The following is a 25,124-nucleotide window of genomic DNA, read 5'->3' as shown; positions in this document are numbered from 1 at the left end:
AGATTTTTAGTTTGGTTCCTCTGGGCTAAAATGTAGCGAGCTCTTGCCCTGTGGGGTCACGGTGCAGGTTTACTGTGTAATTCCATTGCGTTGGGCACGCTCAGAGCTGGGGGTGTGGGGGTCAGCCCTTCCATGACTGTAAGTGCATCGCCATTTTATTAGTGTCTCAAACTGGCTTGAACAAGACTAAGCATTTCTCTCTTTCTCCCCTTTTCTTGGACTTAAGAAGGAGCCCAGCCTTTCCCCAGATGCCCAGGATGGCCAAGCATTAACCGAATTTCTAGAACTGCCAAGAGAGCAGAAAGGCTCCTGGTGCAGCGGCTGCCCAGCTCAGAGCAGGGTCTGCCCCTCTGCTCCCTGGTTGCCTGGAATGGCCATGCTGGGCAGCCCGGGGAGGAAACACAAATCTTTAGGACCTTCTTAAAAAAAGTTATTTATGTATCATTTTCTCTGTAAGTAAAATACCACTTCTGGCCTCAGACACCCACCAAACTGGCTGAAGTCGGGCTGGGGACACGGGCAGCCCTGGGCACCCCAACCTCCTGCAGCCCCTCCTCCCTGCTCACCTCTCTCAGAAACCCCACAGGAGCCTTTCCTTGGGGGGATGCAAAAAAAAAGTGTATTTTTTCCCCTTAATTACCAAACTAATGCAAACTGACGGGGGGAGGGGGGTTCACCCTGTGCAGGGGCCTGTGCTGTACCCCCTGCTCCGAGCTGCTGTCGTGGGAAGGCTGCTCGTGCCGGCTGGCCGTGCGGGCAATGCTGGCTACGCTCGGTGGGGCCAGGCAGCGGCTCCTGAGAGCTCAGGAGCCCAAGGCATAAAGGAGACCGAAAACATCAGCTGCCCTCGTGCCGGCCTCTGCGCAAGGGGGAATATTGTGCCATGGGGCAGAGGGAGTGGTGGCGGCAGCTGAGGCTCGTGCTCTGGGCACGAAGTGTGGAGCTGAGAAGTGGACGCTTTGCTTTCCCAGCGAGTGCACACGCTTCTTTTCTTTGCTGGTCTTACGCTGAAAAGCTGAGATTTATGTACTGTATGGGAAAAAAAAAAAAAAAAAAAAAAAAAACAAAACAGAAAAAAAGAAAAAAATCCTAATGTTCCAAAATAAATGACAGTATATTTTGTACTTTGTAAAGTGTTAATTAAAATGAAAAAGAATAAAAAGTGAAACATACGCTGTCTGCTTTTGTACTGATCAAACTGATGAAAATAAAGCAGAGCTTGGCATTGTCTATAAGATGTAGCTTGCTTTTTTTTGTCAACCTATGGCAATGCTGGGCCTTACTCCCACCAGTGCCCTTTGCCTACATACACCCATTTCAGAAGGTCAGCAGATGTCCCCAGGGTTCTCTGGTGTCCTGGACCTGCCACCGGGTGTATTTTACCCCCGGGGATGGTACCTGCCACTATCTTTTTCTTCCTGCAGCTGTGCTCTGGGAGCCGCCCAACCTGCCCCATCCTCTTCCCTTAAAATAAGAAGTCAGTGGGATACTGCTGGTGTGTTTGCAAGACTTAATTTTTACCTGCTCACGGGAAGAGTATGAGACGCCTGGGAGCCTGGAGGGCCCCAGCAGAGACCCTGGTGGGGCATCACCCAAGCCCTGCACCCCAACAGGGGCAGGGGAGAAACGTCGTCCCCTCGCAGACTGTTCTAGGGCAGGTGCTGCTGGGTGCTGTCTGAGCCTTGTTAAGCAACACAGCTGCGCAATGCCATTGCCACACACTTCTCGGCAAGGAGGAGCTGAAGAACCTGGCTGAAATGTGCAAGAAAAAATCCCCAGTGAAATTAGATGTATCATCAACCTGTCACAGTTATAACAATTTATACTGGATGTTTAAAGGGACGCAGCTCAGCTACATAAACTGTGGTCAAGAAAAGTATCTTCTTTTTAGCATAAGCCATTTTTTACTCTTCTGGTCAACTGTAAGAGCATGCACGTAAGAATTTAGTGTAGGATTGCTAATCTGGAATGCAGCCTTAATGCAGAGTGTTCCCTCAAGAGGTTAAAAAAATTAAAATCAACACGTGCACTGCCATACAAACTCAGCACTGCCTGCAGCTACCTGCAAAAGCAACTAGCGTCTTGGGGTTAATATGCAGGATTTAGGCTAACTGGCACCTAGACCCCCCCCCTAAGACACTGCACACACTAAGTTTTTTAGTATTTTTTCTTTACCTGGCCAGGCTCAGCAGGGGGGATCGGGGGGGGGTCCAGCCCCTTGCAAAAAAGTGCTACAAAAATAGATTCTGATGAGTCATGACAAAGTAATATTATTTCAGGCGTATTTTGAATGGTTCAGGCTAATTATTAGTTCTCTGAGTCACTTGTTTTTGAAGGATGCTGTAGAGAAAAAGTTTGCTGTAATGTAGCAGGTGCCTAAAATAATCTTTGTCTTATGGGCTTTCATGTGTTTTATTCCCAGTTAAGCAGTTTGCTGATAGAGAAGCCCAGCCTTGCCATGGGGGGGCTCATGGGGCAGCCGAGGGACTGCGGGAGCCATGTCAGGGCCAGCTCTCCTACAGGGAATTGCCAGCAGCCCCTTGCCAGCATTTGGGCAGGAATCTTTCACCCTTTCCCTCCTGCACCCACCCCCCCCCCCAAGCCGCTAATACGTGTGGCAGCCCTGCTCCACCACCAACATGCTTGGAGCTGCACATGTACACAGCTCTATGCAATTGTCTTGTCCCGAAGTGCTTTCAGGCTATTTTAAGCCAAACCTGACACCGCAGTGATGTTTGGAGGGCAAATTACGCTTGCTAATCAATGCGAAATCAAGTAGGTTATTTTAGTTCTAATTTAAGCTGCTCCCTGTGTGCATCCCTGGCCTGTACCCATCCCCCTCGCTGCAGGTATATTTACGGATGCAGGTATATTTTGGGCTGGCTAATTTGCCATACTTTGAAGGACAAAATAATACAAAGTTGCCTTACAGTGCATACCTGTAATGACCTGAGGTCATTACACCACAGCATAGTCTTGGCCCAGTGGTCATGGGGGTGGCAGCATAAAAAGCTCAGGTTTTGGTTGCCTTTGATACGTTAAGGGGTGGCAGGGCAGAGGGGGAAGAGTGTATTTATGTTTCTATTTTACTGAGCCTTTTTTTTTTTTCTTAAATAAAACATTTGCCTTAGTTATTTCCTAGCAGTACAGGGGAGGGCACTGCTACAGGAATGCTGTTCATTAGGATCTGGCATGGACATTTTCATCCACAGTCTCAGATTTTCTTACAGCCAAAAGCCCCACCACCAATCTCCAAATACATTTGGATCCAGCTCATCTCTGTCTCTGTGTTCCCGAATTTGCAACCTGCTGTTGGAGACCATCTGGACCTGGGATGGACCCAGAGGGAGCACCAGGGGCTGCTCAGTGGGGTTGGAAGGGTCTGCAGTGGTGGGGGTGGGGGGGCGACTCCCTTCAAAACATGGGGATAAAATAGGCTGAGCTGCTCTCAGCACACAAACCAGAGTAGCACAGCCCCCAAGGACAGCTGACAAGGCCAAGGGATCTAGGATAGGAAATTAAAAATAAACTCTGCTCTTTTTTCAGTGTGTTTTCCTCCTGGTGGTCATGTGGACCAGAGCCTTTGGTTGAAGGCACATCTGGCTCCTCTTCAACTTTGAGGCCAGTGAACCTATTTTGTAATTGTAAGACTTTAGGCAGGGTAGGAGCCTTCCTCTGAGTGCCAGAAGTCACCAGTGTCCAGCCTTCACCTGCTTCAGAGGTTGCACTCACCTGGAAAACACTGCCTGCTTCTCTACCGCAGCTGGGGACTCTCCAAGATGCTGCATCTCAGAGGTGCTCCTCTCTATCTCCCGTTCGTTGTCACTGATGTTGCACAGCCCGCACACAACTTCTCAATCATGCAGAGGGCAGCTGGGCCTACGAATGTCCACCTTTTTCCACCTGCATGTCAACATTTGCAGCATGATGCTGGCAATTAGAAAACATGGCGTTACAGACATTCTTCCCTCTGTTAGCACTCCGAGGAACCTTCTGCCACTCAGACTTCTTCCCCAGCAACCAGAGGAAAGTGGGCTCAACTTTAGCCAGCACAGCTTCCAGGATCCTGCCGGTGCAAAAGCAGAGCTGGGAACTACAGCTCCAGCCCAGGTAACCACAAGCTCAGCGCATCCCACCAGTGCTTCAGCTGCAACACAAGACTTGCCGGAGGCAGGGCAGGAGAGCAGCAAACCCACCCACAGGTCGCATCATTGCTACTTCGGCCACAGACTATAGCTCCACGACAAGTGCACGGGTAGTCCCTGCTTGTGGTCCAGGACAAATGGGGTTGGTTTGGGCTATGTAGGAAGAAAAAGTAGAGCCTGTTTCTTACCCAAGGAGACTACAAACAGCTGATAGATGGGGAACATAGGGTTGGGTTTTGACAGTAAAGGAGGTAGCAATGGTTGGGAATAAGGGTTATGGAGAGCACTTTTCATTAGACAGGGTCTGCTGCATTGGGTTTCTGCACAGTCTGGCCTCAGCTCTGCCCCAGAAGGGATGGAGGGGACAAAAACATCCAGTCCCAGAAGTTTTCCTCATCAGGCCCTATGTTTAGGCTGATTAAAAAAAAAAAGTTAAAGATAATATATTTGACATCCAACTCTGGCCTCTGCTGCCTGTTCAGGCTTTTGCTGGCCCATCCTACCCACACAGCCACCCCACAGGTAGGACAATCTGTGCCACCCACCCAGCAGCCTGCCGGAGGCAGGTCTCTGCCCACCCAAGGACAGGCAGCACAGTGTCCTACTACATTTGTCACCACCCTGGAAGCTCTTGCTGTCCACTTCACACGCTGACCCCTCTGTACATAACTGTTGAGCAAACGCAAATACACTGGGAGTTGGTGTTGGGCCTGGGGGTCTCAGGCCATACCTAACTTTTTAAGTAAGTAGGGCAAGACACTGAATAATGAAATGACTGCTGCCATGGCCTCGCTAATGGCTCTGGACGCGCTCTAGTCTGATCTTGTGGATCAAATCATTTCAGCAATGCCTGCTTGTATTGGGTGGCAAGGTTTTGGTTAGCGGGGGGGCTACAGAGGTGACTTCTGTGAGAAGCTTCCCCTGCGTCCAACAGAGCCAATGCCAGCCGGCTCCACAACAGACCCTCCACTGGCCAAGGCCGAGCCCATAAGCGATGGAGGTAGCTTCTCTGGGATAATGTATTTAAGAAGGGGGAAAAGTTACTGTGCAACAGCAGCTGGAAGAAAGAAACAACCATGCAAACACCAAGTTGAAAGGTTGAAACAGGGAAGAAGGGAAGGGGGGGGAAGGTGTTTTTAGATTTGTTCTTATTCCTCATTATCCCGCTGTTTCATTGGAAATAAATTAATTTCCCCAAGTTGAGTCTGTTTTGCCCATAATGGTAACCAGTAAGTGATCTCCCTGTCCTTATCTCAACCCACAAGCTTTCCATCATATTTTCTCCCCCTGTCCTGTCAACAGAGGGGGAGTGACAGAGCAGCTTGGTGGGCACCTGGCCAAGGTCAAGCCCCCCACACCACCTTAACCAAAACATGGGTCAGTGCTGGTGTTTGCCGGACCATAGGCTCTCTGCCACTAACCTTGCTCCCATCAAGCAGCGTGCTCGAGAATGCCCACAGCCACTGTAATCAAAGTGCAAACACTCCCACTGCATTAAGCCATACAATACTTCTATTTACAGCTAAAGACCTTGCTGGCATCTAATTAACACACAGATTTTGCAATTTATTGCACAGCAAGACTGCAACACAACTGCGTACAACACAGCATTAATTCTCATCCCAGCTCTCCAAAAGGCCCAGCCCCAAGTGGCATCAGGAAACAGTTCTGAACACAAGCAGCTAAAAGCCTGCAGCGCTCCCCAGCACTAACCAGCCATCCCGTGCAGCCCTCCTCAAACAGCAACATCCACGAAGGGAATTGTTTGTAACACCTTTCCTACCATAGATTTTATATTTGTTTTCAATGCTTTAATAAGCTTCCTCATGTTAAAAGGGCATAGCTACTCACGAAGCCAACAAGATGTGTTTAGGCAGCTCAAGTTGCCCAAGTCACATGTAGAATAAGGTATAAATTAAAGCTAACTTAATGGGAATTCACAGCAGTGGTCTGCCACAATTTAATGGTAGCCTTCTGCTTGTTCTGCCTTAACCCATCACAGCAATACCAGTTACACAGCAACATTAATAACAACTCATATACCTGTCTCTATTTCTGTGTACTTTGTTTCACCTTTCCTATATTTTAAGCAAAGCCCTTCAAGCCTTATTTCATCAAAGGTAGAGTTTACCCCCCGAGTTTTGGTAATTACAAAACAGATTTGATACAGAATTTCAGCTAATGGAGCCAAAATGTGAGTATGCCGTGTCCCCTGGGTCCGTGGATACAGTGCCTAGCTCACAACAGTATCATCCCTGCAGGTGCAGAGGTGTCTCAGCTGGCAGAAGAGGTTTCCCGTCAGATCAGTGTGAACCAAAATGCTTAAGTTTAAATGCAGAGTGCAAGACAGAGCAGCTCACGTGTGAAGTCAAGCTCAAGAATATTCCCATTACTACTGATAAAGACTTTATAATCACTTTATTAAAAACATATCAGGTTAGATTTTGCCAAAATAATTTACACAGTATAAGTATCCCACACAGAGAGAAATGATACAACTCTGCCTCATGTTTAGAGTATTTCACAGGAGACAGTTTCCCACACTTCAGTGTGAGATTTGATAAGCGCCTGCTATGGGTACATACAGCTGTTGCACCCCCTCTCCATCAGCTTACTGGGTCCTAAACACACTCACCACAACTACTCTGCTAAGGTACCAAGAAACAAGGCTCTGCTTCTTGCCCATTAAGACTCCTTCCCCTGCCAGGCACTACAGAAAAGCCTGCCTAATTTAAAAGGGCTCTTTGCAACTGAGAGCCACCATACCCCTGAAGACAGAAAGAGTGCAGGGACTCCCCACAAAATCAAAGGCAGTGGTTCGTGATCAGCACATGAAGACAAAAGTACTCGATAAGCAGGGAGCACTGCTCATGTCCACTGCCTAAGCACCAACCCTGCACGTAGCCAAGAGGGAGCTTTGTTTCCAGCCTACCTCCATAAATAGGCTAGGTTGCTACTGGCACTATAAATCTGTCCTTCCACAGCAACAGCAGCATAGACAGCCTATGATTCATCTTTCCATGCTGTCTTATTTAACAGTACTTTCCCCCTGCAAACAAGTTCTCACTCTTCCGGTTTAACGAAGGTGTTCCTTGGGTGTTCAGTCTTTAGAGTCCACGCGGAAAGCCTGCAACAGCCGGGGTTTAGGAGCACACCGCTGCCTCCAGGCCACTGGCTGTGCATCCAGCTTCTGCACGGAACAGCAGCCTGGGCAGAGTGCAGCTGGTGGTGAACACTGAGGACAGCTGTGCTGGACTCCAACAGCCAGCATGACTTCTCTCCCACATGAAAAAGTTATAAAAAGAACCCCTTTCCCTTGAGAAATAGTTTGGCTCAGCCTAACGCTGACACCCCAGAGCTGGTGACAGGGAAAGTGTCCATAAATGACTGTCCTGTGCTACAGATTTCATGTCATGACAGTCTTCCTTGACGGAGATGCTCTTCATCCTTAGGCACAGAGGGACTCACCAGCTGTGGGCTGGGCCTCAGACTCTTTGGGAGCTCATCATGAAGTAGCCAGAGCACTCCTTGCACTTCCACTCTCCTCGGGGAACGTACTTCCTTCCTGCAGCCAGGCTGGACCGTTTCAATGATGCAGAGATGACAACGCACCTAGGCACTGCTGTGGCTGGCTCTGCTCGCAGTCACTTCTTGCTTAGCTCCATGGAATGAGTCTTCCTTTCCAAGAAGCTCATCACCAAGTCCCCCATCTTCTTAGCACAGCGCTGAGGCCCAGCAATATTACTAGGTAAAAGACTTAACCATGCTTACCATATGATCAACTCCACACGCAACATCCACCACCTCGCCGGGTACAGTCACCTGGATCAGACACACAAGAGTGGATTATTTCTCAAGCTGGTACTTTGCAGCTGATACTTCCTATTTCTCATCCTCCTTCTGCTTTAACACGCCACTTGGCTTCACGGGGACTTGTACCAATGAAAGTACCATCTTGAAAATGCAGAGAAAGCAAGATTCAGCACCAGACATGCTTGTGCATTGAGCTGTGAAATATTCCCCTTCTCCCTTCACAGAAGCACATAAACCTTTGGAAGGACAGAAAGAAAGGGCTCACTAGCAGACAGTGAGGAGACTGTAGCCTCAGCCCATCTGTTCAGCAGCAGAAACAGCATGACCAAACAGTGCATAATCCAGACAGCGGGAAGAGGATCTGCCCAAGCACCACAAGGATTTGCCTCTTCTCTCATCAGCAAGGACTGGAATGAGGCAAAAGCTCAACTCAGCCTAAGGCAGTTTTTGCTTTGATGCTAAGCAGACCCAGCTCACTGACTAGTGTAGTTATAGCTCTTTCACTTAAAGCTGACTTGAAACTCAAGGAAAGCAGAGTCTACAAACGCAAGTTTTTCCTTAGAGCTACAGGAGAGGAGAGATGGCTAGTTCTAGGGCAGGAGGTCACAGACAAGTATCCTGGTAAGTGCCCTTGCTTTGGTACATTGCCATAGTAGTGTCAGGCAGGAGCTGGCTATCTGAGAGAGCACAACCCTCAATGACCACACTTAGGGAAACCAGGACGTGCCATGCTTGGTGAAATCAGAAATTCCACTCAGCCGCAGCAGTGTGATTTTAGGCAAACACATTAACTGCAAGTTCAGACACTTGGAAAGGGACTCCAGGGTGGTCCAACTGACTGCCTCCCTCCTCTCCTACTTGGCCTTCATGGAGACTGGGAACATCTGTTAGGCTGAGTGCTGAACTCCAGAGCCAAAGACTCTTCTACACCCACAGAGTCTGGCTCTCAGAGCCGTGTGAGAGAAGGGAGTGGAACTGTAAGCATTGCGAAACAGCTATGAAAACAGTTCAGTGGCTAAGGATCTCCTACTGTAACTACACAGTCAGTCCAGTGACCCACCACCATAGCTGCTTGACTTGGAAGAGGAGCAGGGGCAGGAAGCCCACTCCTATGTAGACCTGCTGCCACTATAGTCTGACCACCATGACCAAAATGTTCACCTAATTTAGATGTGTAACACAAGTCTTCCGGCTCAGATGACCAGTACCGGTGGTTTTCTTTGCAGCACGTGCAAAAGCAAGTGCAGGTTAGAAGGTGAGGGAAGAGGCAGCAAGGGGTAGCAGGTAGAAGACTGTGGACAGGAGCGAGGTAAGAACTGTTCAGATGTGATGGCACAGCACCAGATGTTGCTTTGGGATCTGAAATCGATACTGAAATAGCAGACTAAAAGTTTTACTGAATACCTCCATCGCTAAGCAGGCTACGCAAGGACCTCTGGAAAACAAAGCAGTTCCACAGTGCTATTAGGCTTCCACTTCTTTCAAAATTACTCAACAAAACTACAGAGCAAATGATGTTTCTTGCCCTCAGGATAACAAAGCCTAGCTAAAGAATATAGTCTTGGCCTTAATACTACCATCCTTACCCTCCATGGGAAATACTGGTCTTCCATTCTTCCAGTTCCCAGGCACCCTCTTAGATTCTTGCCCCATACAAACAGTTCTCCTCTGTCTGTACAGGGAAAAAAAAGAATAAAAGGAATAAAAGAGGGCAGAGTCATTAAAAAGGAAGAATTCTATTTATCATGCTGGCAAGTGTGGCTACAGTGCTTCTGGGAGTATAAAGGGTTATACATGCAGTATGAAAGCCATCGAGTTTAGTTCCAAGTACAATAAATGTACTTGTGCTTGGGGAAAATGATGCCTAATGAGCAGGACAAGCAGCAAGTTCTGGGCACAAGTCTTTGCTTCCCCCTCTTGCAGCTCTTGCTTTGGAATTTTATTTGAAGAAAGAGTGCAGCAGAAGAGATTCCAGGGAATCATTTGTGGTGAAGTGAATCACTTCTGCTGGAAGTTAGACAATTACAGCTGACCCAATCAGCTATCACCACAGCAAATCGGGTAAGCAATGCAGTTAAAATCTGTCCCAGGCCATCACCTGGGGACTGGTTATTCAGCTGCCTGACAGAAGTGACCTTCTAATGACAACTGGGGAAAAGAAAAAACTTGTGTTCAACAGAATTGGAGAGTTTTAAACTCCTCAGCAAAACATGTAGATTTCAGAAGTGTTCAGATCAGCCCCACAGCAGAGACAATCAAAACACAATCTATAACGTAAGTACAACTAATCAGAATGCAGCTTCTAACACTTCCTGAATGCCAGGGGGAAACCAGTTACAAGCACCCTGTAACCAGGCCAGTAGCGTCACGCATACCACTTCCCCAAGAAGGGCCAAGCATGTTGACACCTGGCACTTTTCATTAGTAAACTATTATTTTAGCTATTCAAGTACACGGGTTTTCTGTGCTGCTGCCCTCTGCTGCCCATTTTTAAATGACTTTGAAATTCAAAACTTCCTTTAAAGGCTGGTATCAAGCACAGGGTCTACATACCAGTGTAAATGTGTAGGTCTTCCCACCTCAGATTGCTAACTCAGTTGGTCAGAAGAGCCAAGGAGCCCTGACATCGAGCTCCAATTTAGACTCAGTTTTAGTTTGTTCATTTATCACACAAATTCCTGCTGCTTCTAAAGTGCAACTGCCTGACTTATTCTGTACAAGGAAATGAAGAAACCTACCCAGGTTTCCTGTTTGAGAGAAATTTTTTGGTTTTTTTAGAAGAATAACACTTTCTTAATTAAAGCATAAGTTAGCGCAGTACCTATGTTAGACATGCTGACACTTGTAAACGTGCTGCCCAGCCCTCCTGTTGCTTTCCAGTGTGCTCTAAGTTTAAAGAGAGATGGGGACTTTTTTTTGATTCTGCTTGCCAATAATACAGCAATGTGACCTCTCCACAACAGTAGGACTAGAAACTTACTTGTAAGTGCCGCAAACTGGCTGAGTCCACAGCGAACGTGAGCAACACGGATGTCCGGATTGAAGTCTGACCAGCCAAAAAGACTGGGTGGGATCATCTCTGGCACTGCTGTCTCTATTAGGTTTGGTCCTTTCCCAAGAATCCCATATCCCCAGACGAAAACATTTCCTTCTTCTGTATTACAATAAGAATACATTCTGTAAGAAAGTCTGCGCTTGTGAAATTCATGCCATGTCCAAGAGTTAATCAGATCCAAAGGGATATTTTCCTTTCTCCCAGAGCAGTCTAGCACCTTTTGATTATTTAAAATTTGCAAACAATGCGTTCCCATCCAAATGCCTTAATTTTTTCCTAAGCTGTGGAAGCAGATCAAGCTTCACAGGCAAAACTTTCATGGGGAAATAACGCCAACACAGTGTGGGCTGGATAAAATACCTCAGCTTACTGACTGATGGGACAGAGCTTGAGTGTTTTATTATCACCGCTTTTTCCTTTGAGGCATGGCCAAACCCGCAGTAGGCTAGTCACTCGGCCTGGCATTCTGCCTTAAACTAGGTGCCTGGGAAAGGCAGCAGTTGAACAGCATAAGACAGAGTAAGTTGCTGCGTCTGCTAGCTCCGCTCCCTTCACACTAGAAGCTCAAAGGTCTTGTCATCACAACAACCACATCACATATATATGAACGTCTTCCCTGAGATGATCCTTCATAAAAAGTAGTACAATCCCCTCCCTCATCCCTTTACTCAGTGACTTTCAAACTGTGCTCCCCTGGCCACTGGCAATCCAAAGCAGCATTTGCGAAGAAGCCTGCTGCGGAGTTTCACTGCTCTCAGAACTCTCTACTTTCCGGCCTAGTTTATCAAGATTTATTTACATGTCAGATTTATATTGAGTCTGAAGGGCTCTTCTTTCTCTCAAGTGTTGCCTTACTTCCTCCCTATATCCATCTTCATTATAGGCCACACATGGCCTGTGTGATCAGCAAACGAGATCAGAACCGCAAGCAGCAACCATGCCCTTGTTCTAGTTTGCGTAAGTGCTCACAACAGCACATACTGGAAGCAATGCTCTGCAGCTAGTGAAAACAACTTCCCTAGTACATTCTTAAATCACAGGTTTCTCAGACTCCCAGCTTTCCTCGTAACAGACAGTACTTTCCTGTTTCCAGTAAACAAGATGCTTGCTCCACGATGTTACAATCCACCTACTGCATGGCCTTGCACTGAAGAGGATGATTATAAAAGCAAACTCACCCGTTAGCACAATATTGCCAGTCCCTCCACATGCAGCCTCCTTTATCTTTCCAATCTTGAATGGCAAATGTCTGGGAACGTTCACCTGTGTGAGGTTGCAAGAGAATTAGCTGTTAGAGACAGTAAACTGCAAACTAGACACACATTTTTAACTTGTTCTCTAGCTCTGGTTATAGCTTACACACACTGAATTCCTAATATAGACAACCTTTATTGCCTGAATAACAGAATGAATGCAGTTCCCAAGATTAAAAAAACAACACAAAATTCATTAAGGCTGAGAATATGGACATAGTGGAAGAAGTTACCCACTGGAAAGCTTACGTGCATGGCAATAAACCTGGGAATGCTTAATGTCTGCTTATACCCCTTGCCCCCCCAAGTCAGACACAATGGAAAAGTCAATAGGTAAGCACATTTGCAAGTTTTCACAATGGACAAGATCATTAAAATTTGGTCTGCAGTGGCATTTTTCAACATACTAGGGAAAAATCACTCTTATTTGGTACAGTTCAACACAACAGTAACCTGCACAGCTTGACACACGTAAACATGTAAACATGTAAACAGTGGCCTCTGATTTCACAAATAATATCCAGCTCTGCTATTCCGCAGTTTGGACTCTATCTACATTGTACCTAAAACTCCTGCTTTGGCAAACATGCCATTCATCCATTTCAAACCCCTCTGACCTCCATCAAGCACCCAGCCAGGAAACTACTACGTTACTTAGCCTGGTCATTGTATTCAGGCCTTACAGGTCTCAGTAATTAGAACTACATACATTAAGGATACATCAGGAGAGGCATGGGAAACAAAGGTACATATTTTACTGAAGCCACTCTAATGAAACTGTCTGCTCTTAGCCTTCTGCCAAGAATAGCTTCAGCATTAATTAATTCCCTGACTCCACTTCCTACACTAAGTGTAAGAGGAGACCATCTGCCTAATTACCTCAGTACTACAATGCTTAGTGTCAAGTCAGCACTATAATTTTGCCCCACATAAGTTTGTTCAAAAAAACTTTTATCTGTGAGACACTGGGATTTGTTTAGGACTCAGCTATAAACCTACTAAGGTTGTTCATGAAAAATTCACCAACGCACACATTGATTGGAAGGGACTTCCGAGGGTCATCTGCACCAGCACCATGCTCAAAGCAGGACCGCTCAAAATTCTAGATTAGCCAGCCAAAAGACTAATTTCTGTCCTGAAACCAGCAGAAGCACTTGAGCTGGATCTCAATTTGGTGCAAAGTCCATGGAATGGGGAAAGAAGAACATGGGGTGAACTCTTCCTTTATAACAGACTAACAAACTGGGGTGAGATGACACAAGCCTTTGCCTATCAATAGCTGGGAAACACAGTGCCCTAAAGCTATACAAACATTTCAGACAGATTGTTTTTGTAAGCATAGGTAAAACAGGCCTGCTAGTGGTGTTAGTTTATATTGATTTATACTGCTGTCAAAAGAACCCAGAGCAGGGAGAATTGTGTAATTTTTAACTCTGTGCACAGCAGCTGAACTGAAACATGTAAAAACACACCCCCAGGCCAACTGACCTGTGTGGTTTCTGTGACAGACGCCAACTGCAAGTATTCTGAATTCCCCCAACCAAAGATGTCTCCTTCATCTGAAACAGCCAGACAACAGTCCCCATAGGAAGAGACCTGGATAATGTTTACTCCAGCAATGTCACCATGTAGCTTAGTAGGAACACTGGTGATGTTGTAATGTCCAAGACCTGAAAGGAAAAAAGTAAAGAGATGATAAAGAATTTTTTTCCAGACATACTTTTAACACCTACATAGGACCATTTTGTCATGTTCTAACCCAGTCGCCCTTCTTCCAAAAGAAATCTTTCTGTCCATATCTCTTAACTACCAGCTTCAATGGACAAGCAGCCACAAACACCAGTTCTACTAGCCAAAGCTACCTCTCTAGAGTACAAAACAACTTTATACAATCACACCTGGAAAACACTCATCCCTCTTGTCTGCATGGACCAAAGTGTTTGAGAGATCAGTAAGCAAGCCAGGCAGATATCCCAACAGAGGTGAAGTTTCACAAACAGGCTGCATCCTGTCTTCTGCAAGGAGAGCCATGAGTGACAGCACACTGCAATCAGTTTAGCCAACAGCAGGTGAAGTGACAAAAGAGGCTGGGAAGTAAAGACTTTACATGACAAAGAGCTGCCTGGAAAAGAGGCCAGAATGTAGATGAGAGAAACAAGATGGGCTAAGTAGGTCCGCACAAAAGAACCACGGGAAGAACCCAGCTTCAGGAGCAGAAGGACTAAACAGTAGGAAGGATTGTGAGGAAGTTCTTTGACAGCAGAAGCCACCAGAAGAAGGGCCTGGCCAAAGATCTCATGCTAAGACAGCAGTAGCTGCCAAAGGTCTCTGCCAGTTCAAAAGGAACAAGAAGCAAAACAGACCTTGAAATGAGAATCGGGAAGGCAAAGCCTGCACAGAACCAGGGAGCTAACCTTCCCATGCCATTTCCACATCCCCTCACAAGCTTTAAACAATAGACATGTTCTCCTCAGACTGCAAGCTTGGATTGCCAGCGTGGCATCCTAAAGCTCCTCTAAAAATGAACTCGCTTGTCTCAGTTTGGTTACACAGGAGTATTGAGAACATCTGCACACAGCTGGAAACATACTACCCCCTTTCTGTCCACACATGCACGACAAATATACATCACAAGCTCTGGATTAGGACAGCTTGCTATATTCATCGATTCACTGATGTGGCAGTACATTCCCCCTGCCCCGCATTCCGTCAGCAGGCAACAAAACTTCTCCAGGCAGGGAGAAGCAGAAGGACACCCTGGAGGCTGCAGGTTGAAATTTGAACTGGCCAATCAAGATGCACCAGGTACACTGAGGTGACCCTCCTGGCCAACAGGATTAAATGACCACAGGTCAGATTCGACAGGGGTATAAACGGGGTCCCACCAGAGGATGTTGGAATCAGTCCTCCTGGGAGCAGCAGGTCTGCAGTCAGGGACTCCCCCTCGGGTTGGGGCACCGCCTGAGGTAACTCCTCGAGGGAGAGAGCCCTCAGCTTTTAGGTGAGTGATACACTCGTTTTGGAGCCATCACTTTAAATCTTGGGGATTCTTAAATTGGCCGTGTAGTATTAAGTCTCTTTACATCATTGAGCCTGTGGTTTTATAAACTGTTACTGGACTTCTAACTAACTTTTTACTGAAGAATAAATCTGAGTTTTAACACCTGTTGGATTTGGTTATGCGTGCATCCATTAACAACTGAAATGAAAGCTGAGCTGAGCTCCTACCTGTTTGTCCATCAGCTCCCCATCCACATGCATAGACCCCACCTTTCTTGGTTCTAAACAGACTGTGGTCCTGCCCACAGACAACCTGCACACAAACAAAAAGTCAGAGCTGGTCAGGAAAAGTCATGTGTTCAGAATCGATTTAACAAAGCATTACTGGCAGACAAACTGAGCAATGAACCTCTACAATGCCCATCAGCTCAGATTTTGACCTTTTTCTCCTGATCAAACAGCTCTACAGACAGGCAAGGCTAAGAATAGCATGATACAGCACAAGAAAACAGCAGAAGTTTCTTTGTGGAAAGTGATGCTGCAGTTGGTTTGTTCTGAGATCCAAAACAAGGCCTAGTTAACAGAAAACTCAATTCAGCAGTACAACATAATAAAACAGCAAAGAGTAGATAAGAGATCTCCCTTCCCAGAGCGCTACCACATGGCTCTCAACGGCAGCTACAAACTGCTATTGATTCTTTGCCATGTAAGCGCTCTAGGAACACATCTGTTCTCAAAATAACATTTATGTTGAACTAGCAATCATGTCTGCCACAGGCTTGCAATGAATTAAAGCCAAGATCTTCAAAAGCAGACATTAAAAATTAGCCAAAGATTAAAGGGATTTAATACACAAGTTAAGAGAGTGACTACCAAGAATATTAAGCACATAACTGCTGTCATCAAAGTACAAAGAGGTACCAATTATTCAACCACCTTGAAAAAAATAAAATAATGAAAAATCCAAACAGAACTTTACAAGCCTAGTTCAAAACATCATTAGGATGTACCATGGCACACTCTCATCACGTGGATCTAAATGAATGACCCTTGCTTTCTAGGATGCTGCACGGAAATGAGCAATGTTTGCTCGCCGAGTACTGCTACAGCGGCATAGACATACTAGCAAATGGCTCTTGTGCCTGGAAATATTGCAGCCATGTACAGACTCAGTGGCATTTATGCTGCTCTGCAGTCCCTTGCTCTCCTAGAAACTTGCCCTACGGAAATGCTGGCTAGTCTAGGTGGACAGTCTCACAGCTCGCTTTTGAAATGGGGAAGACAAAACTCAAAATAAAACAGTTCCCAAGTGATATAAAAGTGACAAAGGGGAACAAGAGCAAGAAATCAGGACAGGAAGAGATGAGGCATCAGAACAACCTCCCTGCCATGCAGGTGTTATCTACAAGTTGAGCAAACAAATGCTGCATTGGTATTCCCATCAAATTCCTCAGTAAGTTCAGACCCTGCATTGCCAGTTCGAACTGCTTCGCAGAGGCATGGAACAAAATGCCACCTTGTGCTTTTTATAAGCAACCATATAGTAGATCACCTCATCATTTCAAAGAGCTTCAACTGAATGATTTGCATACTGGGTTTTGGGGGTTTTTTGTCATTACAGAATTATTACAGACTGGCTGAGTTTGGAAAATTACTCTGAAAGTCATCTGGTCCAACCCCCCTGCTCAAGTAGGGCCACCTGCAGCTGGTTGTCCAGGACCATGTCCAGATGGCTTCTGACTATCTCCAAGGAGGGAGGCTTCACAACCTCTCTGGGCAACTTGTGTCAGTGCTCAGCCACAGTAAAAAAGTGTTTCCTGATGTTCAGAGGGAACATCCTGTGTCTCAGTTTGTGCCTACTGCCTCTTGTCCTGTCATTGGATACTACTGAAAAGAGCCTGGCTCCGTCCTCTTTGCACCCTCCCTTCAGGTATTTATACACATTGCCAAGTCGCACCCCCCCAGTCTTCTCTTTTCCAGGCTAAACAGTCCCAGCTCACTCAGCATTTCCTCACAGGAGAGATGCTCCAGTCCCTTCATCACCTTAATGGCCCTTCGTTGGACTCTCTCTAGTATGTCCATGTCTCTCTTGTACTGGGGAGCCTAGAAATGGACACAGTACTCTGAGCGCAGCCTCACTAGTGCTGAATAGAAGGGAAGGACCATCTCCCTTGACGTGCGGGCAACTCTCCTCCTAATGCAGCCCAGGATTCCATTTGCTTCCTCTACAGCAAGGGCATGCTGCTGGCTCATGGTCACCTTGGGGTCCACCAGGACCCCCAGCGCTTTTTCTGCAGAGCTGCTTGCCAGCCCATCAGTCCCCAGCATATAGTGGTGTCTGGAGCTGTTCCTCCCCAGGTGCAGGACTTTGCCCTACCCCTTGCTCAACTTCATGAAGTTCAGGTCAGCCCATTTCTCCAGCCTCTGGATGGCAGCACCACCCTCTGGTGGATCAGCCACTCCTCCCAGTTTTATGTCATCTGCAAACTTGCTGAGGGTACACTGTCCCATCATCCAGATCATTAATGAAAATGTTAAACAGGATCAGACTCAGTATTGACCCCTGGCATACAGCACTAGTTACTGGCATTCATCTAGTCTCCGTGCCAATGATTACCACCCTCTGAGCTCAGCTGTTCAGCCAGTTTGCAGTCCACCTTCAGAATTCAGTTCAGATGATCCTCTTACCTGGACAACTCTGCTGTCAAACTCCTTCAGCTGATGAATTAGATGGCTTTCACTGGACACCACCAACCAACCACCGAGAATAGAAAAGGCAACACACAGAATTTCAGAGGACTGCAACTGAAAAACGTGAAGGTAGACCTGCCTTTACTGAAAGCCACTTGGCTAATTAGAAGAAGAGAGCGTCTTTCACATGTTCTCTTGTATGTTCAAAGAGCATGATTCCACTGTAAAATTACTGCACAAAGAAGGAAAGTAATTTTGCATACTCTTATTTAAGAAGTCAAGAATTGTCACTTTTTAAATATAACCTCTCATGGGAATCAGGTGTGGGAGCAATCCTCAAACACGTTCCCTAGTCTAGAATGAGCACAGACACTAGATAATATTGCAGCACCTATATAAACACTTCACTTAACTAGAGATTAACCAGATACCGCAGAGCACAGCGTAATGTTAACATCCATGTCATTCTTTCACAAAACCAGGAATTCTGAACAATCTAATGACTAACTTCCAGTATCAAGGCAAAAAAAAGCTAGCTAAGTTACAGCTATTTTCTTAAACTCTACAGGCCAAGTCTTCTGGATCATAGAGAGCAATGAGCAAGATCTCTTCTAGGGCCTGCCAGGGAATCAGTAACTTTCAACATATTCCCACTATCCACTTATATCACTACTATCTTACAGAGCATTTTGAGAATATGCTTTGGTGTGGCCCACAAAAACCATGTAAAGGAAAAGCACTGCAGATTCAAAGGCAGTTACAGCAAAGAGATTCAACAAAAGGATGCCTCTTTCATCATTAAATCCATTTCTAACACCCTCAGAAATGGCACCTGCACTCTGAGAGGCTAAAGGGAGAAAGACTGACTACTAACACCAATTACCTCAAGCAATTTATGAAGGTTGGGTTTTCTCACTATGCACTGTGAAAACTGTCAAATGCTGACATCTCTCTGTCTTTTGTGAATGTGGTCAGAACAGTGCTAGCGCCCAGCCTGGGTTTAAAGCCAGGCCATTTATAAGACGCCTGCAGCATAAAAGCCTGTTCTCCAACTCCTTAATCTTAAATGGCATCCTTACACTACCAGATTTTTCCCACCTCCAGGCTTTTCTGTAGTGCTGTTTTCATGCAATTATGTTTTTAACATTAAGGAAGTTCAGAATCTTTGGATTCTCACCTGTAAGTTTCATCTTCAACAACCTTCCGGCCACACTGCCCATAAGAATTGTTCCCCATTGTGAAAACTGAAAAACAATGATAAAATACACTAGTTTTATTACTGTCCAATCCCCTGAAAGCCTCTTTTCAGGTACACAAAATATTTTCATGTAGTCCTCAGTATGAAAGGTGGAACACAGTACTGTAAAAATTGGCATAAGCTTTCTTCAAACCAAGTCCACTTAAATTCAAGTGACTGAATCCATTTTCGTCAACAATAACCCAGCGATACTGTTGCAAGCACAGTAGCAGTACCTGGAGCCCATTGGCTGTTTTTCAGTAATTGCCTAGTTCATCCTGCCGTTGCCAAGGAGACTCAGAAATAGATCAGTGCTCCCACAGGAGCGTTAAATCAACCAACCAACCAGCTCACCCACTGATAAGTAGCACTGGATCGTTCAGCGCAGCACTGAAGCCACTGCACCAGAGAATTCCCAGAGACCTAGAAAGTCAATTCATGAACAGGATCTTCTGTATAAAGGCCTATTAATTAATCACTTTTATTAATGTAGCACTCTGGGGCTTCAATGGGAAAGTAACACAGTAGTATTGGCATAGCCATCCAAAACTGAATTCAAAAACATGTCTGACGGAACAAGACAAATAGGCTACGCTTAAACGAGGCCTGGGGCTAGATAAACAAACCATATTTTGCAACATTTGTGAAAAAGCTTCTAACACATTTACAGCTTGAGCCAAGCAGAGCTCAATGCATGGTTATCAGCCCAGGGCTCTCCCTCCTGGGAGCAATCCCAAAAAGGCCAACAGCTACCTGCATCACATTTAGAGTGCAGACAGCCCATCTGGGGTCTAGTGCTAAAGGACAGAAGACAATCTTTTTTGGAGCTTTTAATAAAAGCATAGTCAGGCATCCCTTGTCACCAGCAAAAGTGATACTGTACCTCCTTCGCTGTCTGTCAGGATCAGGGAATGGGCTCTCCCACAGGACACCTGCAAGACTCGAGTCTCTTGTGGCTTCTCCAGTGGTAATGGAATTGGCGATGGTTCCAAGACATATTCATAGCCCTTAGCTTAAGGAAGAGAGAGAAATTTAAAGTCAGTAGCTTCCACAAAGCAAATTCATCATATATTTGCCGATCCTATTGTACATACACACACTTACTTGTATTTTGTTACAAAAGCAGATGTATTTTAGAAAGCCAAGATACTAACCAAAGTAAAAAGCTGACTGGGATTCATTGAGGGAGGGAAGAAGTTAAAAGCCATAGGGATGGTTGAAGCCAATAATCACTGCCTAATCAAAAATCCACCATATCCAGAGGCTGAATGTTATTAAGGCTTCAGGTGGCCAGAATTGAGAAACTGAGGCTTTCGGCCATATGCTCAACCACTTTGGTGAATAAGGCTGGTTTACCAGAGAGCTTAACACCAAGCACAAACTAAGTACTCTGTGCAACTGGAGATATTGCAAACAAGGTACAACAGCAGCAGTCACAAAAAGACAGCCTGAAAGGTGAATAAAAAAAAATATCTTAGGGCTTCATATTTAAAGAACAGTAGATTAAAGGCCCCTTCAGAAAAAAGGAATGCAAGAAACATTAGCTGGCCTGGCTCCATAGGGGATAAGAGATCTAATGTTTATGAAAGAAAATGACAGGCTGTACTAGAAAAAGAAGATTTAGTAATTTGAAGAATATGTAATCAGTTACAGCCAACTGGGGAAAAAAAAAAGGGGGGGGGGGGGGGAAAGAACAGAAAAACATAAATCGGTACTAGGGAAAAGGTTAAGGGGAGATAAAAAGCTTTGATATCAAAGAAAGCCACTGTAACAAGTGAAATCAAATCCCAGAGGACCCAAAGCAGTATTCTGCTCACATGTAACAGTGCTTTAACTAGTTCTCACTGACTTCAGATCAAAAAACCCAGAAAAACTACACATACGCTTTTAACAGTAAGGCACTACTTGATGAGAGGACAGGCATCACAACTGGCTGTTTGCAAATGGTGGGAGCCTGCCATGCAATACAGCACGAACTGAAAGGCAGCAAAGTTTGTATCTGCCTAAAGGGATGTGGAAGTCACAAAGCAAAAAACCTTTTCTTCTCTCTGTTCCTTCCAGCAGAGTGACACAAGCTACTGGGATCTGTGGTAATCATCACTGATATCTGAGAGATTTTGGAGAAAAGAGGCAATGAGGTGGCTAAGGAAGAGGAGGGGGAGAGTGAAGTATTAGTAGTTTAGCTTAGAAACAGCTGAAGTTAAGAGCATGAAATACAACCATCTAAAAGTCAGAAGGCTGAAAATTCCCCTGGAAATGAAGCATCTACAGGGACACAGTGTTGGGACTAGCAGGTACCAAAATAAGTTTGTAAAACCGAGTAACGAGCAGCACATCCAACAGGAAGCTTGTCATTGTAGGAAGTTAAACATAGAGCAGTAGCAACCCCACTGATCTGCATGTCACCTTCAACAGATCCTACCAAACACTGAACACTCTCTCACTTAGGAGGGGGCTCTAACTGCAAAACTATTTAACCTATTTCTGGGTTCTCTGGCCAAAATAATCTGCAGGTCAGATGAAAAACAAGAAAATGACAAGACACTCCTGAGCCATCAGCATGTACTGAACCAAGACAGCGTAAGAGCTGAAACCTTTAAAAGCAGAAGTGAGTGAACTGGGTTTCTGTGGACCCTTCATTTTGCAGCTGCTGTTTAAGCACACTTGCTGCATGCAAAGTGTGCTAGCAGCAATGCACAACAGCAGCACCACTGTAAACTTCAGCATTCTGCACAGTAGCTGCAATTTTGTTCTGCTTCTCCACCAAGTTTAATCTTTTGCCCATATCAGATGCACGATACCTCAATGGATTATGCTCTATACACTACAAAGAGAAAAATTGCTTTTAACATTGTTTTCCCCAATTGTTTATGAAGGAATGTTTTCAAACAGTTAGAGACAGCCATGCTATAAAGGAATTAAGTTTGTGTTTTCATATCTCTCTTCGGTGGAAGGTGGCAATGTTCTGCACAGAAATCATCATCTTAAACGTGTTTGAGAGCCCGGTATAAGGCAGAATTACGGAATAACATGTTTTTCTTTCAAAATGCAATTCGGTATTAAAATAAAAAACCCTTACAGCTTCACAAAAAACTTAACTGACTGGATAAAAAAAAAATCTCTGTGGGAAAGGAGGTTAGTTTATAGGTGCAAAGGCAACAGAAGTGAGAGAACCACCTTGCCAAAATCGCTTTATTAACTAGTCCACTACATTGTCTACCATCAAACTATAGAGATTCAAAGCAACACCTTAACACACACACACCCTTCTGCAGAATAAGTAGTTACTTAGGCTTTAGTTACATCCAGGTAAGAATGCAAGTGCCGTGCACAGAACAGATCCATACCGTGACCAATTACAAACCACACAAACACACAGCTAAGTTCCAAAAAAAGACCCCTTTAAAGAGAAAAAAAAAAAAGTATAGCCTAACACTCTGTATCAAAGCCTCCTGGATATTCTTCATGCCTTCTAACACGGAGTTTCCCACATCACATGTATCCTGTAGTGCCACCCTACAAGTCTTTAACACACTTCAATCCTCACTTCGATCTCTTATGCTTCTCTGGAATCCAAGCTGGGAATCCTTGTTCAGCCCCATGCCCCACACTTTGGTGATGTCTGCAGTCTTAGATGACAGCAGTGTGAATCCATAACCGCAGGCAGCAGAGGATATCTTTGAAGACAAACAAAACCACAACACTCAGTTATAAACTATGGCTTAGAAAAACAAGTTTCACCTCATGTTATTTGTTCACCAGCATTCATCCTTCATTAAGCTATTGTCCCAGTTTTGGCTGGGATAGAGTTAATTTTCTTTCTAGTAGTTGGTATAGTGTTATGTTTTCGATTTAATATGAGACAAATGTTGACAACACACTGATGTTTTCAGTTGTTGTTAAGTAGTGTTTATATACTAAATCGAGAATTTTTCAGCTTCTCATGCCCAGCCAGCAAGAAGGTTGGAGGGACACAAGAAGTTGGGAGGAGACACAGCCAGGACAGCTGACCCAAACTGGCCAAAGAGGTATTCCATACCATGGGACGTCATGCCCAGTATGTATATATAAACTGGGGCAGAGTTGGCTGGGGGGAGTGGGGATTGCTGCTCAAGAACTAACTGGGCATGGGTCACCGAGTGGTGAGCAATTGCATTGTGCATCACTTGTTTTGTACATCCCAATCCTTTTATTATTATTATTACCATTATTATTATTTTCTTTCTTTTCTATCCTATTAACCTGTCTTTATGTCAACCCATAAATCTTACATTTTTTTGATTCTCTCCCCCATCACACTGGGTGGGGGCAAAGTGAGCGATCGGCTGCATGGTGCTTAGTTGCTGGCTGGGGTTAAACCATGACAACTATATCCAAATACAGCCCAAATTTACAGTATGTATGGTCTTTGCAAAAATGATCAGAAATACTCTTCACCGATAAGCACAATGATATGAACTCAAGTCCAACGCGACTGCCCTAGAGTTGTGTTATTGCGTGCATACATCTTTATTTTTGCATTATTTTGGACCCATTCAAACACAACAGGAAGACCTATTTGCTGACCTGTATCAGCAATAGACAATAAAAAAACAAACACAAGGAGACATTAAGAGAATAACATTCCCCTGTTCTACTCCTTTTGCCAAAAAAAACCAGTATAAAAGCTCGGACCTTCTTTGAACTGGACAGCAGAGAATGATGCCTGAAACACACAGACAAAAGAATAATATGATTTTCAACACAAGGTTCCAATTTCGTAAAGGTGAGAGTAGCCACTAAAGCCGCTGAAAACGAGCCCCATTTTCTTTGACAGATGTTGTTCACACTCTTGCTCTCTTACGCCTCTGACAAACGAATATATATTTCCCAAACCGCATGCTACTCTACTTATACCAAACCCCACCCTAATACCACTACGTCAGTAAAAAAAAAACCAAAACCAACAAAAAACAAACAACCAACAACAAAAGAATTACGCCGAAGTCTTTAACTCAAATTACTTAATGCTTTTCAAAGCCGAGAAAAGAAACCTGCCCAGATTAACTGGCACGGACAGAGACGGTGCACCGCTGTTCCAAGAAGCAATGCTAACGCCGCCCTGTCGCGACCTAACAGAGCCGCCACCCGCGACCCGAGCCCACCTTCTCCTCTGTCTCCAGCCGGTAGGGCGTGGGTTGGATCCGCCGCGGCTTCTTCCAGCCCACGTCCGGCTTCACGAAGCTGGGGACGCCCAGGGCGCCCGAGTAGCAGAAGCCCCACACGAAGACGCGGTCCTTCCGCTTGGCCGCCTTCCCCGCGTACTGGAAGATCGGGGCGGCCTCCTCGGCCTCCCTCAGCTGGCGGACGCTCCGCGGGCCCGCCGGTTTGGCCAGGCCCCTGCGGAGGGCCGGGGGCGGCCGCCGCACTCCCCTCAGCGCCCACCACATCGCCGCCGCCTCCCCGCGCCCCTCAGGCCGCCGCCGCCATCTTGCCGACCTCTCACCCGCGACCTCCGCGCAGGCGGGCGGTGCGCGCCGGCTCAACACCCCCTGCGCGCATGCGCCCGGCCGCGCCGCCGCGGTCACGTGCGGCCCGGGAGGCGGAGGGGGGGACGGGGGGAGAGGGGGCTGAGGCGCGCGAAGGTCTTGTCTTAAAGGGGCTATGCCGCCCTTTGCAGCGGGTGGCCCCAACCCTACGCAGACCCTGACAGTGACCCAGACCTAGATCTAGATCTAAATCTAAACCTAGACCCAGACCTACACCCACACCAAAGTCCAAACCCAGACCCAAACCTCGTCCCAGACCCGGAACTAGACCCAAACCCAGACCCTACGCCGCACCCATCTCAAACCTAGTCCCAGCACCAAACCCAGACCCTAACGTGGACCCGGACTCAGACCCAGACTGGAACCCACACCCAAACCCAGACCCAAGCCTACGCCTAGACC

General features: G+C 45.9%; 1 protein-coding gene across 3 annotated transcripts; it reads right to left on the bottom strand.

Moving 5' to 3' along the window:
* Nucleotides 1-1,389: 1,389 nt before the first annotated feature.
* RCC1L (RCC1 like) lies at nt 1,390-24,681 on the bottom strand. Of its 3 annotated transcripts, none has more exons than XM_049803501.1 (13): nt 24,339-24,681; nt 22,742-22,871; nt 20,078-20,206; nt 19,135-19,201; nt 17,955-18,006; nt 15,495-15,579; nt 13,755-13,936; nt 12,192-12,276; nt 10,939-11,112; nt 9,545-9,630; nt 7,917-7,967; nt 3,733-3,930; nt 1,679-1,752 (listed from the first exon to the last, which is right to left on the bottom strand). In XM_049803501.1, the coding sequence occupies exons 1-12, from the start codon at nt 24,621-24,623 to the stop codon at nt 3,880-3,882; spliced, it is 1,377 nt and encodes a 458-aa protein (XP_049659458.1). In that variant the 5' UTR covers nt 24,624-24,681; the 3' UTR covers nt 1,679-1,752; nt 3,733-3,879. The 3 variants fall into 3 exon arrangements, with proteins under 3 accessions (XP_049659457.1, XP_049659458.1, XP_049659459.1); XM_049803502.1 differs by having other exon boundaries at nt 3,733-3,903; XM_049803500.1 differs by lacking the exon at nt 3,733-3,930 and having other exon boundaries at nt 1,390-1,752.
* Nucleotides 24,682-25,124: the final 443 nt, after the last annotated feature.

This window comes from Accipiter gentilis, chromosome 6, assembly GCF_929443795.1.
Source record: "Accipiter gentilis chromosome 6, bAccGen1.1, whole genome shotgun sequence".
Classification (NCBI taxonomy): domain Eukaryota; kingdom Metazoa; phylum Chordata; class Aves; order Accipitriformes; family Accipitridae; genus Astur; species Astur gentilis.
The sequence above is the reverse complement of the archived record's forward strand: the minus strand, read 5'-3'. Positions and strand labels throughout refer to the sequence as shown.